Source organism: Neurospora hispaniola (genome assembly GCF_033458365.1).
Source record: "Neurospora hispaniola strain FGSC 10403 chromosome Unknown B0T23scaffold_6, whole genome shotgun sequence".
Taxonomy (NCBI): Eukaryota; Fungi; Ascomycota; class Sordariomycetes; order Sordariales; family Sordariaceae; genus Neurospora; species Neurospora hispaniola.
The window spans coordinates 905633-918788 of record NW_026944411.1 but is presented as its reverse complement, the minus strand read 5'-3'; the positions used below and the strand labels follow the sequence as shown (position 1 = coordinate 918788).

Here is a 13156-nt window from a genome sequence, read left to right as displayed (position 1 = left end):
GCTTGAAGCTCGACGTGCTTTGATAAGCGAGCGAGCTCGGCTTTTGGTTCGGAATAGTAGGTACCTAGGTACTGTATGATAAACAGCGGAAGAAGTGGGCTATCGGGGGGTCGGGGCGGCATGAAGTTATTTGATGCCAGATCATGATCAAAGGATGCATGAGCGCAGTGTACCTACCTCTACTAGTACGTACTATTTTATCTATCCGACAAAGTCATCGTATCTGGCAAAACGACCTTCAAGTCGTTATCTGGACATCCTGTGTCATAATCTACCTAGACCGCAGGAAAAGACTGGTCAGATCGATCCGAGTTGTTGAGGAGGCGTCACGACTGATTAGAACCAGTGTAGTGCAGTGCGGTGCGCTGCAGCGGTCGGTTACGAAACCCTCGGGTTCGCCCGAGTTGAGTACGGTACTCTGAGTTTCACACCCGGCCCGCCTAGTAATAAACCCAGAGCTGTTAGAAGGGGTAGTAGAGCGATTGATTTTCGCATAATTAAGAAATGCCATCACTAACAGAAGCAATCAGGCCATCAGTTCAGGAATGTCACGGTCGTAAATTACCTCTAGAGGTAGAGGTACTTAGGTACCTACCCATCTCGTCGTTTTCTCTCCTCCCGCCGCATCAAGCCAGCGAGCCGGGGGAGGAGCGACCGCGGTTGGACCCAAAAGTCAAGCGCGCAGATGGAAAGAGCGAGCTGAGAAAATGTCGACTCGGAAACTTCAGGTTGCGTGCAGTGCGATCGATTCTGGAGTACGTACTATGCTTGCCTTGCGTGAGCCTCGGTTGTGATGAGTGTCATGACCACTCGTCGATGGAATAAAGGGGCTAATCCGACACTCGTGTTTACTTATTTCCTCTTTGGGTGTTCTGCGCGATACAAGTTGGCCACTGCACCTCATAGGAGACTCCTTCCCTTTGGGCATCGCCAATGTCCCTCGCTCATGAAACGAGTGTAAGTACTGTACTGAGGGTTATCGCGTCAGGTACCTCTACATTTGGACATCTTGGTACAGAATACTTAGAGGTATTCAGGTGCCGCATTTCCAAGTTCCCGAATCTTCCATTTATGTACCCGCCTCTTGTGCATCTCCCATTGTTCCGCGAATCATCGATCATTGTGAATGTCTCATTGACGCAACACCGCTTGTACAATCACAGAATATTGGTAGTCGGGTCATTTTGAGGACCCGACAGTAGGTACCTACAGACGGAACTGAATGTATGCCTGGTTTCCCCCTCTTGTTTGCATGTGTATAACTGCATTTCTTCCTGTACTATGCTTTGTCAACTTAACGTGGAGCTTACATATGTGTAGTGTAGGTCAGGTTGGTACCGCATTGTCTTGGGCCGTTCGTTTTTAGGTTCCCAGGAAATCAGGCATACTGTATAAGCATACTGCAACATTTATGCCCACCAAGATTTCTATGCAAGACGGTGATTTTGAATGTCTCCACCCTCCAGCGCCCTCGAAAGAATAGGTGGGAAAAGGCAGAGAATCAGAGAAATCGAATTTACAGTACCTCATGGTAGCAATATGTCTCCCCCACTATTTTTTGCGGGCATAAAAAACACATATTCGTACAGTATGCTTACAGACTATGCCTGATTTCCTGGGAACCTAAAAACGAACGGCCCAAGACAATGCGGTATGCAATACAGCCTTTGAAGCAAGTGCCATCTTGTATATTCGATGTCCGATACCGACTTCAGTACTTCTAGGTACCCTTACTGATCGTGACTAAGCTGACATGTCCGAGCCGAAGAAAAAGAAGAAGAGGGGGAGACTATACAAAGAATGGCAAATCCAATGTAGAGCCTCCAGTCGGCGGAAGAGATGTTATGAAGACTAGAGATTTTTCTTCGAAAAAAAAAAAAAAAAAAAAAAAATTTGAAATGAAAAAAAATTAAAAGATAAGGAGAGCTCAAAGGTATGTCGCTTGCTCTTGATAGCCATCAAGGAACATGTAAATTATTGTCGAACACCTTGAACCTGAACATGAAAACCTTGGACATGTCCTGTCTCTGCGAGTGCGCGGTGGGTAGAAGGTCTTGGTGGTGAAGAGGTTCCGTCCACCGTCCACCGTCGGCGTTCACGCTCCAGCCGCGCTGAGGAAAATTTCTCGCATCCGCAGTCTTTTCTGCGGCCCCGACTGTGGCCTTTCTCGTGCCCATCGAAGGAGTGGCAACTAAGTTACGCGTGACCGCTATCGTACTTCATGCTTGAACATTTAGAAAACTGGGCGAGTCAGGTGGCTTAGAAACTTAACCGTGTGTGGCTCAGCATCATCGCAATAATGATGACAAATCAACCGAGATGCTGGAGTTCAAGTCCAAGACCATGTGCTGTTATGCGCGTGAGTTATATCCCATCCATCTGCAGTGCGCTTAAACACTCACTCACCACTGAGGTTGTGAACCATGGCTTATTTGGGGTTTCTCATTCTTGTGAATATCTGTAAGGAGATGGGTGGGAGTGTTTGACCAATTGTGGTGGTGCTCTCGCTGTTGAAAACCTGCTAGAAATGCGTTAGTTCATCACCTCATCTTACCCGTAGTTTAAGAGGTCTTGTCTTCAAACGGGAGAACTGCAGAAACACTGCATGTGACCTGACGGATTCGCTTTGACAATGGGGCGGTATTTGGTCTATGAATCCCCGAGTCTCTGAATCTCAAGTCAAAAAGCGAAGCTTCCATGCAGAACCGAGCCACTCGCCTCCCTATCGGCACCTGCAGGAGGCAGGTGTGCTGATTTCCAGTTTCAAACAGCATGTCGGGACCTTGTAATTTGCTTGTTGGACCCGATTGGGCCTGAGTATCTGCTTTCACGGTTGAACCTTTGGGAAGATGGAAGCTGGACTTGTTAATTCAGCATGAGGATTCGGATATTTAAGGAGTTCCAGTTCCCCTCCAACGACGGATTGTTTTCCTATGAGCACCACACTCGAAAACATCTACTTCGTCCTCTAGAGGAGTAGATAAATTATACCAGTTTCAGAGATCTCCTCACCGAATCTTTTCAGCTTCAAGCCCTATTTTACTCACTTCTTCTATTTTGAGAAGACATTCCTCCCTCGTTTCGCGGCACCAACTTCGACGCTTCCGATCGTTTCCATCACCATCCGTCACTCCAGCATATCTGCTATCAGACCGTAGTAGCCATGCGTTCATCCACCTGGACGAAGGCTTTCGTCCTTCAGGCCCTGGCTTTCAACGTCTCAGCTTCTGCTGTCCCGAACGAAAATGTGGCTCTGAGCGAAAGAGACTTGGCGCAAGCCAGTCTGTTCGAGAGAGTGTACGTCCTTCACACCAACCTATACTCTCTCCTGTGCTTTACCCCTTTTGCTAACACGTAGAAATAATAGGGTGCCTGCTTTCTCTGTCCCCCGCTCCCTCCATACCCGTGAGGACGACTCCGACACCGACCTGGTCAAAAAAGCCGTCGTCGAGGTCGTGGAAGTGGTAACCGCCGATCAACTCGAGAGGCGTGGAGCAACCAGCACTGCTGCCGCCGATGCCAATAAAGCCAACTCGGCCAACAAGGCCGCCTCCACCAGTGCCGGCAAGGCTGCCGCGCTCTCTTCCGAGGCTGCTGCCTTTTCTTCTGACGCCCAGGCCGCTTCGGTTGGTAGCTCGGCTGCTGCTGACATAACTGCTTCGGGCAAGGTCAACGCTGCTAGTTCCCATGCTGCTTCCACCGGCAAGGCCGAAGCCGCCGAGTCCTCCGCCGCCCCTTCCTCCGCCGACCATGAGGCCGAGTCTTCGGCTGCCAACTCCTACGCCGCCTCCACCGGCAAGGCCGAGGCCGCTGAGTCCTCCGCCGCCCCTTCCTCCGCCGACTATGAGGCCGAGTCTTCGGCTGCCAACTCCTACGCCGCCCCCACCGGAAAGACCGCTGCTGCTGAGTCTTCTGGTGCCGCTTATTCTGGCGCCACTTATTCTTCCGCCGCTTATTCTGCCGTTGAGTCTGCCGATGCTTACGAGTCCGCCGATGATTGCGAGTCCGCCGCTGCTTACGAGTCCGCCGCTCCGTCTAAGGACGCCGCTGAGGATCAGGATGACGCTAGCGACGAGAGCGAGAGTGAGGATGAGGATGAGGATGAGGATGAGGGAAACACCGACGAAGACGGTGCTGACGGTGCCGATGGCAAGGACACCTCGCCCACATCCACCGCCGACGCTGCTGGTGGCGAGCAAGAGGACGAGGGCGAGGGAGAAGGCGAGGAACCCTGCCCCGAAGAGGACTCTGAGGATGTTGAAGGCGTAGCTACTGAAACCGGGTACGAGTATGGTGGCTATGGTGCCTATAGTGGATATGGCGGTTGGGTTACGTCTACTGCCCTGCCTGCTCCTACAGCCACCGACGACAGCGCGGACGGTAAGGAGCGTGAGGAATTTGCGGACGTGCAGCTGGCTGGTGCTGCTGGACAGAGAGTTGATGCTAAGATTGCGTTGGCTGTTGGGTTGGCTGGGTTGGTGTTTGTGCAGCTTTAAGAAGCTGATGTTCCCTTGGTCTGTGTGGGAGGGCAGTGACATCAGGGCTGTTTCATCTTCGAATCGGCTTGGCGACCCCTGACCGGAAAAAAAGGGGGGGAATTCTCAATGCTCTCTCTCTCTCTCTCTCTCTCTTCCTCTCTCGACGGACTAAGAAGTACAATTGACTGGTTGACAGTCTCTTGACTTTGTTTGGTCCCTTGCGGAACCGGTTCAGGCGGTAACCAACAACCGAGAGAGATCATGGTCTTTGCTGCTCGGTTTTGACTATGGCAACGTATTAGTTATTGGCCAGTTATTGTGTCAAATTGGTTCGACTTGGAGGAACGAAGGGTTGTACACGGAAACAGGCTCCTGATTGGGTTGCCTCTGGCTTTGTCGCTCTTTTATACCTATGCTTTTGTTCAAATCTTTCTTTTGGCATGCCTTTTCAATTTAACAACAGGTACACAGGTTCGATACGTTCATTTAGATCTATATTCCAAATTGAAACAGAGCAGGTGAGCTAGTGTTGGAAATTGAATGATGGCAAGGGGGATACGGGGGAAACACGAAAGACTGTGGGAATGACTCTGTATGATAGTGATAGGGTAGATTTAGTATAGAAATATTGCATTCTCACATTTTGTGGATTCTCCAGACGTTGAAGCGGTGTTTGGGCTTGATCTACTCTTTGAGCCTGTGGACTTTTTCTCCGAAGTCTTTGAACTTGCTTGTAGGTTTTCTCAGTGTTGATCGTGTGGGTGATGGCTTGACGATGTCTTTCCGTGTTTGGGGTCAGGTGCAGCTGTACTCATCAGAGTACTCACCGTACCCAGACCCGTGAACAAAATTGAGATGAATGCAATGACAATTACCTAGATGAGTCTTTTGGTGAGCAAGACGGTCCACGGTCTTTATCCCATACTCATACGTCTATCTCGGGTCGTCTCCGAGAGATTAGAACAGCGAAATCGAGCTGGTTCAATATCATACGATGTTTTGCAATGTTGTGGTCTGAGAATATGTTCAGCGTCCGGGATTGAGGTAGAACGCGTGGAACAGCCTGCGAGGATCTCCTATAAAACACCATCTCTCAGGCCATTAAGCTGCGTTGTGCCATGTTTGCATGGTAGCACACCAACATTTGATCTTGCATTTAATGTACAGCGTAGCATATTGTCTGTGAAGCCGTTGACCTAGGTCGGAGGCCAAGCACACAGCGCAGGAGGCTGCTTTCCCTTCTCAACACACATTTTTCTTCTCTCAAACATCTTGCTTATTCACCTCTTCCTTCTTAGCGATCGCCAAATGGTAAGTTTCCAACTGCTGAGCCGTCATCTTACTCGGGCTCTTAACCGTCAGATCCTCACCCTTCATGCTCTTGGGGAAAGCGATCACATCCCTCACAGAATCCGTGTGCGTCAATATAGCAACCAGCCTGTCAAAGCCCAGCGCGAACCCGGCATGCGGCGGACATCCCGCCCGCAACGCCTCGAGCAGGTGAGAGAATTGGGCCAGACCCGCATCCGTCATCTTGAGGATGTTGCGCATCACGTACTCCTGCATGGAAGACAGGTGGATACGGCGGCTGCCGCCGCCAAGCTCGACGCCGTTGACGACGAGGTCGTAGTGGTCGGCGCGCGCCTTGAGCGGATCGGTGGCGAGCATCTCAACGTCGGCTTCGGTGAGCGGCGCGGTGAAGGGGTGGTGGGTGGCTTTGAACCCGGCTTGGCCGCCCTGGCCGGGGTCGATGCCGTCGTCGGGGGTAAACATGGGGAAGTTGACGACCCAGAGGAACTTGAGGTCGAGGCTTTGCGGGAGGAGACCAGCGGAAACGAAGGAGCGGTAGAAGTGCGTGCGGGCAACGCCGAGGGCTGTGGAGCCTTCACCCTGGAAGGGGGCGTTCTTGCGCGCCTGGAAGACGAGCACGTCGCCGTCCTCAAGGTCGGAAAAAGCTTCCATGCTGGTGAGCGCGTCAAAGCCCTCAAAGCCAAGTGATGAGAGACCGCAGAGAGGTTTCTTGGAGTTGAACATGAGGGCGGCGGGAGCTCCGTCGGGATTGTTGGCAAGGGGCTTGGGGAGTTGGTCCATGAGTTTGTCGACGAACTCAGCAATGGTACCGGGAGTGACCGTTTCTCCGTCAAACTGGGGACGGATGCGGAAGGCTTCAACTATAGGCTGCTCGGTGTGCGTGATCATGGAAACAAACTGGGCGGGGAGGACATGGTCGACACGGTGTAGCTGGAATAAGTGGTTAGATTAAATCGGTTTCAGATTTAGAAACGCCTTGCATACCTCGAAGGGGATCCGTAGGTCGGGTTTGTCGATACCGAATCTTGTCATGGCCTCGTCGTACGTGAGCCGAAGAAAAGGAGCGGTAGGTTCAGGCCATTGAAGGTCACCATTCTCGGTCGATTCGCCGTTGTCCAAGTTGCGTTTGGGTACAGGATAGATATCATCTCCTTGTCTGACGACGTTGAATTGGGCATTCAGAGCAGGAAGCAGCTGAGAGACAAGAGTCTCGACAGTGCGCATGACATCTTCGCCCGTGGCGAAGCCCATTTCCAAATCAAGCTATGTCGCGTATTAGCGTATGACTAGATGATAGGGAGCATACTCGACATGACATACCTGAGTAAACTCTGGCTGGCGGTCGGCTCTCAAGTCCTCATCACGGAAACAGCGAGCAAACTGATAATAACCACGGATACCGCTTGACATGAGGATCTGCTTGTATTGCTGCGGACTCTGGGGCAGAGCATAAGCCAGACCGCGACGTCTTGTCGGGACCAAGAACTCTCTTGCTCCCTCAGGAGTAGACTTGAACAGGATAGGCGTTTCCACCTCGGTGAAGTCAAGGTCATTGAGTGTTTTCCTGAGCTGGAAGCCGATCTGGGGACGGGCCAGCAGCCGTGAGCGAAGGGGGTCTGAGAAGCGGATTTGAAGATGCCTGGCAGAGGCAGGAAATTGAACGCCCTCGGAGACTATGATGTCTTTGGGAAATGCATTAAGAGGCTGGACGGCGTCAAGGTCCAAATCGATACGGTTGCCATGGAGCCGGGCAACGGTTCCAGTCACGCTCACGGGGCTATACAAGGGGACTGCTCTCAGGGCCCTCGTGACCAACTGCTCGGGGCTTCCATCCTCCTTGAATGTGGACGTGACCTGCACCGATGGGCCATTTTCAACCTGAATGTCGGCAAACACCAGTTTTGAGCTCTTGACTCTTCGTCGCAGGAGAAAGCCATGGACGGTGACCTTGTTGCCCTCGACGAAGTCAGCGGCCTTGGATGCACTGGGAAATTGGCCTGGCCCGCATCAGCCAAGCTCAGGTATAAAAGGCATAGTATACACGACAATACCTACTGTACTGTGCCCATTCTTCGCGCAATTTTTGGCCGCTTACTTTATCACCGGATGGTGAAGCAAGAGCTGGGGAAGTATGAAGCAGGCGTTGCGAGTTCCGGGGCAGGCATTTCAGCGACTGCCAGTGAGGGTTTATGCGGCTTGTGTAGAGTCTCGAATTCTGGGACGGTACGAGTCTACAGAGCCGTCTCAAAGAGACGCGGGGTTGAGCCATGGCAGTCTGATGTCGTCAACGTCTGTCAACCTTCCGTCTTCCACTTCTGGCAGAGAGAGCTCCATCGTGAAGGGTGTTGTCGGTGGTGTGAGCCCCGGTCCAGGGTTGAGTATGGACGAGACGAGTGAGGGTTGAGCTGGGAGTGGTAAGATTGGCCCGAGCTTTGATACAAGCTCTTAACGGCCCCATATAAAGCTGCCACTCGTTGCTCGTTGGTCGGCAGAGTGCTGGCCCGAGCGCGCTTCGAAATTCCGAGTGGGGCCCACAGTCACACCCGCAGAGAACAAAACCCTCTGCCGCGCGCCGGCCTTTGAGAAATTTCTTCTCTTTTTTTCTTCATGACCCTTCCATTCAAAACAAAATGATGAAAGCCCAGGTGTTAATTTGATGAAGCTTCCTCCTTCCTGACCCTTCGAACTCTCCCCTCACGGGGCTTAAGTGGTTCGATAGTGAGGGAATGCGGGAATTTTGAAATAAGCGTTCGGCACACCGACCTTGTTACTCATCGGACGCCAACACGGCACTCTGATTCTATCTGAAGGAAGGAGTTCTTGTTTTCTTTTTTTTTCCTTTGTACATATTCTCTTCGCTTGTCCCTGGTCGTTGACCCTACGCCTCTCTGTCTCTTCAAGTTTGGATTCCACCCTTGAATGCATCTGCAATACCCTGCTACTCACTGTTACGAGTCTGGGTTCAAAGGCAACACGTTGCTGCAGATGAAGAAAGAAGAGACTTATTACCCGGTGGCACGCGGGGTCCTTCTCAGACAGCTTGGTGGTTTCCTTCTCTCCTCCGCAAGCTGGGGGTCACTGAGGCTGATTTAAGACGAGACCGCTGATGTCATGTCGTACAATATTGCTGTCTTGGACTGGGCGCTTTGTACCCGCACAAAGTGTGGAATATAGTAATCTCCAAATAAAATGGGCAATAGCGTGATTTGCGATCTCCCCAAGCGCATCATGTCGAAATTTCAGGATAAGCCCCATCGTAACCCCAGACCCTTGGGTCATGCACACCATTTTCTGGATGCAACACTCTTTCAACTTCGGCCGTGATTCTCAACGTGGATCCATTCAGACCGGCGCCCGACATCAGAGAGGTGGAACAAGGAATCCGGGCGATGATTGTCGTCGATCATATTTGGACTTCTGTGCTCGGAGACGACTGGAGGTGCTCATGTCCCTTGTATTGCCTTTTAGCGCGTGTCCGCCAGGAAATCTGCCCGTCAGGGTACAACTACCTTCTGCGCTTCTCCCGTATCTCCATGCTCCCGTCCCCCATGCACCTGGGGCTATCCCCTGTACAGGAAAGGAACCTCCAGGCAATCGTATAGGTTTTGGCTTGAAAATCTCCCTAGGTACCTACCCCTGGGCCTACCTACCGCTGCCGCTCCCCCTACCATGCCCCCCCTTCGGCTCCCCCCCTACACATTGAACCGCCTACAGAACGCTAGTACCTGTTTCGGGGGCCCAGTCAAAAGTGCTGCACAGGGCGGTTCCTTATAGATTACTCGTGTTCATCCGACGTCCAAGGTCACGGCATTGACGAGGCATCTACACTCTTCCGCTCTATCGACTTCCTCCAGCCAACGAATACCTCCGTCATCACATCAGACACTTCGAGTAGTTACATCCAGCTCTTCTGAGGTCAGACGCTGCCCGACCGCGACCCCCAACCCAACACAACAGCGGTACCAATTGTTAGGCCGCCCGCCACTCGCTACAAACCTATCCACGACATCATTGCTCTTACAATCGTTTCGACTCAATCTCTCCATACGCTTCCGATACCCGACAGCGACCGAGCGACAAACCAGCTGGAACTCGCGCGCCGAGGTTGATATTACAAGTTCACATTCTTAGTACTCGGGAGCAAGTCGCCCGCTGGTGGCGATTAGCTAGAAAAGATGGCGAGCTCCTTTGAAAAGTCCGTCAAGGGCGCAACCAAAATCAAGGTTCGTTACCCGGTCTCACTCGTCATACACTGCCAATTCAGAGCCTTGCGATTCAGCGGCTGACGCTCATAATCGATCATGACAACAGGCCGCACCTCCCAAGACGAAGTACATCGAGCATATTCTTATCGCGACACATTCGGGTGAGGCGGGAGTTGGAGAGGTCTTTAGGGTACTGCAGACTCGGTTGCGCGATTCAACATGGACCGTTGTCTTCAAGAGTCTGATTACCGTACACCTCATGATCCGAGAGGGTTCGCCAGACGTTACCCTAGCATATCTTGCTAAGCACCGGAGTATGCTGGGTCTGGGCATGATATCAGATGGTGAGTGATGCCGAACCCATTGGGTCCTTTCGTCTTGCTTTGCTCTGTACGCGGAGTAACTAACAAGCGGCCGCGTAGTTCAAACACAAGGCCGAAACATCCGTCATTACTATGATTACCTTACCGAAAGGGTGCGAGCGTATCGTGACACAAAGATTGACTGGGTTCGAGGCAGGGAGAACCGGTTGGAGAAGCTCTCAGTCGAAAAAGGCTTGCTACGAGAGACAGAATCTGTTCAGAAGCAACTCACAGCGTTGCTCAAGTGTGATGTATGTTGCTCTCCGGGTGAATGTTTTTGACGCTTGTTGCTAACACCTATGGGCAGGTCATGGACAATGAACCAGAAAACGAAATTACGGTTACCGTGTTCAGGCTCTTGGTTTTAGATCTTCTTGCCTTGTTCCAAGCTCTGAACCAGGCCATGATCAATATTCTCGGTATGAATCTATCCATCTCAACCAGACGCGCTGCGACCCCAGGCTTACCTATTTCTAGGCCACTTTTTCGAAATGTCAAAGCCTGATGCCGAGAGAGCTATGGACATCTACCGGAATTTTGCTCGTCAAACCGATTTTGTGGTACAGTACCTCAGTGTCGCTCGGCAATATGAACACCATACTAGAGTTGAGGTTCCCAAGCTCAAGCACGCACCTGTGAACTTGGGACGGCAGCTGGAGGATTATCTGAAGGATCCCGACTTCGAGATTCACCGGAGGCAGTATCTGGCCGAGCTGGAGGCGAAGAAGAAAGGGGGTTCATCCTCGGTATCAAAGTTCCCCAAAGCAGAGTCATCCACGAAGAATACTGCCTCAGGGACCACAAGCACCAAAGAAGAGTCATCCAGGCCGGCAATTCCTATCAAGTCGGCGGATGCCAACCTCATCGATTTCTTCGACTCGATCGAGCAAAACCAGACGCAAATGGCTGTCCAGGCACAACCACAGCTTCAGCAAACCCATGGACAGATGCAAGTGAGCGCGAACCCTTGGGCACAGGCCGCTTTCCAGCCTCAACCCACTCAGCCGTTTCAAGCCAACGATTTTGCGGCTCAGGCTGCCTTCCAACAAGCTTTCCAGCAGCAGCAACAACAACAACAGCAACAGCAGCAGCCAGCAATGGATACTTATGGTCAAGTTCTGCAGGCTCCTCAGCAACAGATGCAACCGTCTTTTACGGGAGCTGGGTATGGTGGCTTTTCTCCCCAGCAACAAGGCTTCCAGGCCACCTCGTTGTCTCTTGTTTCCCAGGATCCCATGGCCAATTTCCAGACGGCCACAACCACCGGCTTCTCCGGTCTTCAGCCACCACAGCAAGTCACCAACCCTTTCCGACAATCTATGATGATGAACCAACAACAAACGGGATCTCCATTCTCGCCAGCGAACAACTCCCCTTTCCAGCAGCAACAACCACAACAACAGCAACAGCAGCAAATGCAGCGTCCTGTGACTGCACAGTCTACCAACCCATTTGCTCGCGCGTCTCCTCAGGCGGCACAACCCTTCGCTTCTCCTCCAGCCAACTCGCCTTTCCAGTCGGCTCCACCGCAACAACCACAGCCGACTGGAACCAACCCCTTCGCGAGGGGCTTCGCGGCTTCCCAGTCGGTCCAACAACAACAGCAGCAGCGCCCCGTCACTGCTGGTGGCCCACTTCTTCCGACGCCAACGGGCAGCACAAATCCTTTCCGTCAGGGTGCGTTCGTGAACCATGCTACCGGCATGGGGTGGCAACATAACCAACAGCCTATAGGGGGCGGGCTCGACCAACTCGAGACAATCCCGGTGTTTCCGAGGCCAGCACAGCAAACGCCATGGCAGCAATGATGAGCGGTTGTATTCTCTGACAGCCGCGTAACGCTAAGCTCTCTTCATCTTGGATTTCAACGGCTATACGGGCAAGCGTATGTCGTTGACAGGCGCACTACCCCGCTTTTCTGTCATTTTGTTGTCTTAGTTTTGGCTTGTCTGGTTTGTTCGGGATGACACGAACCGGCAAGTCACGCATCTAGCGCGGCGTTCCTTATGCTCTTTTTTTTTTTTTTTTTTTTTTTTTTTTTTTTTTTTTTTTTTTTTTTTTTTTTTTTTTTTTTGAGCTCAGCTCTTTCTTCTCACCCGCCTTCGTTATTCGATTCGGCAATCCTGATCTTTCTTTATTGTTGCCGCGAGTTTTCTGACGGTGCCCCTCCTTAGTCTACCGAAAGGATAGCCAAGGTTTGGGGTAGCAGGGCGGTTTGATGCTCGTACGTTTGAGATGGGTGGCAATAAGACAGTCAAGGATTGGCTGTGAAGAGATCAGGTTTTTTTTTCGCCGTCGAGTGCTTCTTAACGAGCAGGGCCAGATACAAGGCCCAGCAGCGCAGCGCAAGGGGGAGGGGGGAAGGATAGTTGGAATGGATACGCTACATAAAAACGGTGGAATGGGGTCCGGGCATCTCGAGATAAAGGAGTGAAAGAGGTATGATAAATGGTCATACCATCAAACCTTTCAGAATTGGCTGCCAATACTCTCTCTCCAGGAATGGCCAACAAGGGAGGCATACACATCTTTGCAGTAGGAAGCCTGGAGGCTCTTTTTACTTGGTAAACCTTAATCTATATTATTTTGGGCATCTCTATAATCAATCGACCCACTCTTATTGGTTTGAATTTTCTCCTTCTTTTCTCCATCATCGTCCCCAATTCCTCACACAACACGTGGTACTCAGTGACCTTGATACTACTTACAAGTAGACAGATGGTTTCCTAGGAGGCAAAGAGTAGTGAATGTTTTAATGTACTGCAGTTCGCCAAGTTCTGTCTTATGTGGCTTCCGGACT

General features: G+C 51.6%; 4 protein-coding genes across 4 annotated transcripts; 3 read left to right on the top strand and 1 right to left on the bottom strand.

Annotated features, from left to right (window-relative positions):
• Positions 1-50: 50 nt before the first annotated feature.
• B0T23DRAFT_187323 (uncharacterized protein) lies at positions 51-509 on the top strand. The gene has a single exon (XM_062833164.1). The coding sequence runs from the start codon at positions 144-146 to the stop codon at positions 420-422; it is 279 nt and encodes a 92-aa protein (XP_062690593.1). The 5' UTR covers positions 51-143; the 3' UTR covers positions 423-509.
• Positions 510-2925: 2416 nt separating this feature from the next.
• B0T23DRAFT_413982 (uncharacterized protein) lies at positions 2926-4679 on the top strand. Its single transcript, XM_062839544.1, has 2 exons — positions 2926-3297; positions 3359-4679. Exons 1-2 carry the CDS (start codon positions 3164-3166, stop codon positions 4494-4496), a joined length of 1272 nt encoding a protein of 423 aa, XP_062690592.1. The 5' UTR covers positions 2926-3163; the 3' UTR covers positions 4497-4679.
• A 1030-nt stretch (positions 4680-5709) lies between these two features.
• B0T23DRAFT_187220 (tRNA synthetases class II-domain-containing protein) lies at positions 5710-8173 on the bottom strand. Its single transcript, XM_062833161.1, has 4 exons — positions 7845-8173; positions 7110-7786; positions 6774-7052; positions 5710-6719 (listed from the first exon to the last, which is right to left on the bottom strand). Exons 1-4 carry the CDS (start codon positions 8056-8058, stop codon positions 5742-5744), a joined length of 2148 nt encoding a protein of 715 aa, XP_062690591.1. The 5' UTR covers positions 8059-8173; the 3' UTR covers positions 5710-5741.
• Positions 8174-9603: 1430 nt separating this feature from the next.
• On the top strand, positions 9604-12367 carry B0T23DRAFT_341802 (ANTH domain-containing protein). Its single transcript, XM_062835893.1, has 5 exons — positions 9604-10012; positions 10101-10338; positions 10417-10607; positions 10664-10775; positions 10834-12367. Exons 1-5 carry the CDS (start codon positions 9965-9967, stop codon positions 12162-12164), a joined length of 1920 nt encoding a protein of 639 aa, XP_062690590.1. The 5' UTR covers positions 9604-9964; the 3' UTR covers positions 12165-12367.
• The last annotated feature ends 789 nt before the right edge of the window (positions 12368-13156 follow it).

Coding starts and splice junctions, on each gene's coding strand:
- B0T23DRAFT_187323 (XM_062833164.1), top strand. CDS start 144: ATGATCAAAGGATGCATGAGCGCAGTGTACCTACCTCTACTAGTACGT.
- B0T23DRAFT_413982 (XM_062839544.1), top strand. CDS start 3,164: ATGCGTTCATCCACCTGGACGAAGGCTTTCGTCCTTCAGGCCCTGGCT. Junction 3,298..3,358: donor GCCAGTCTGTTCGAGAGAGT/GTACGTCCTTCA, acceptor GCTAACACGTAG/AAATAATAGGGTGCCTGCTT.
- B0T23DRAFT_187220 (XM_062833161.1), bottom strand. CDS start 8,058: ATGGCTCAACCCCGCGTCTCTTTGAGACGGCTCTGTAGACTCGTACCG. Junction 7,787..7,844: donor CGAAGAATGGGCACAGTACA/GTAGGTATTGTC, acceptor GATGCGGGCCAG/GCCAATTTCCCAGTGCATCC. Junction 7,053..7,109: donor GCCAGCCAGAGTTTACTCAG/GTATGTCATGTC, acceptor TACGCGACATAG/CTTGATTTGGAAATGGGCTT.
- B0T23DRAFT_341802 (XM_062835893.1), top strand. CDS start 9,965: ATGGCGAGCTCCTTTGAAAAGTCCGTCAAGGGCGCAACCAAAATCAAG. Junction 10,339..10,416: donor TCTGGGCATGATATCAGATG/GTGAGTGATGCC, acceptor GCGGCCGCGTAG/TTCAAACACAAGGCCGAAAC. Junction 10,608..10,663: donor CAGCGTTGCTCAAGTGTGAT/GTATGTTGCTCT, acceptor ACCTATGGGCAG/GTCATGGACAATGAACCAGA.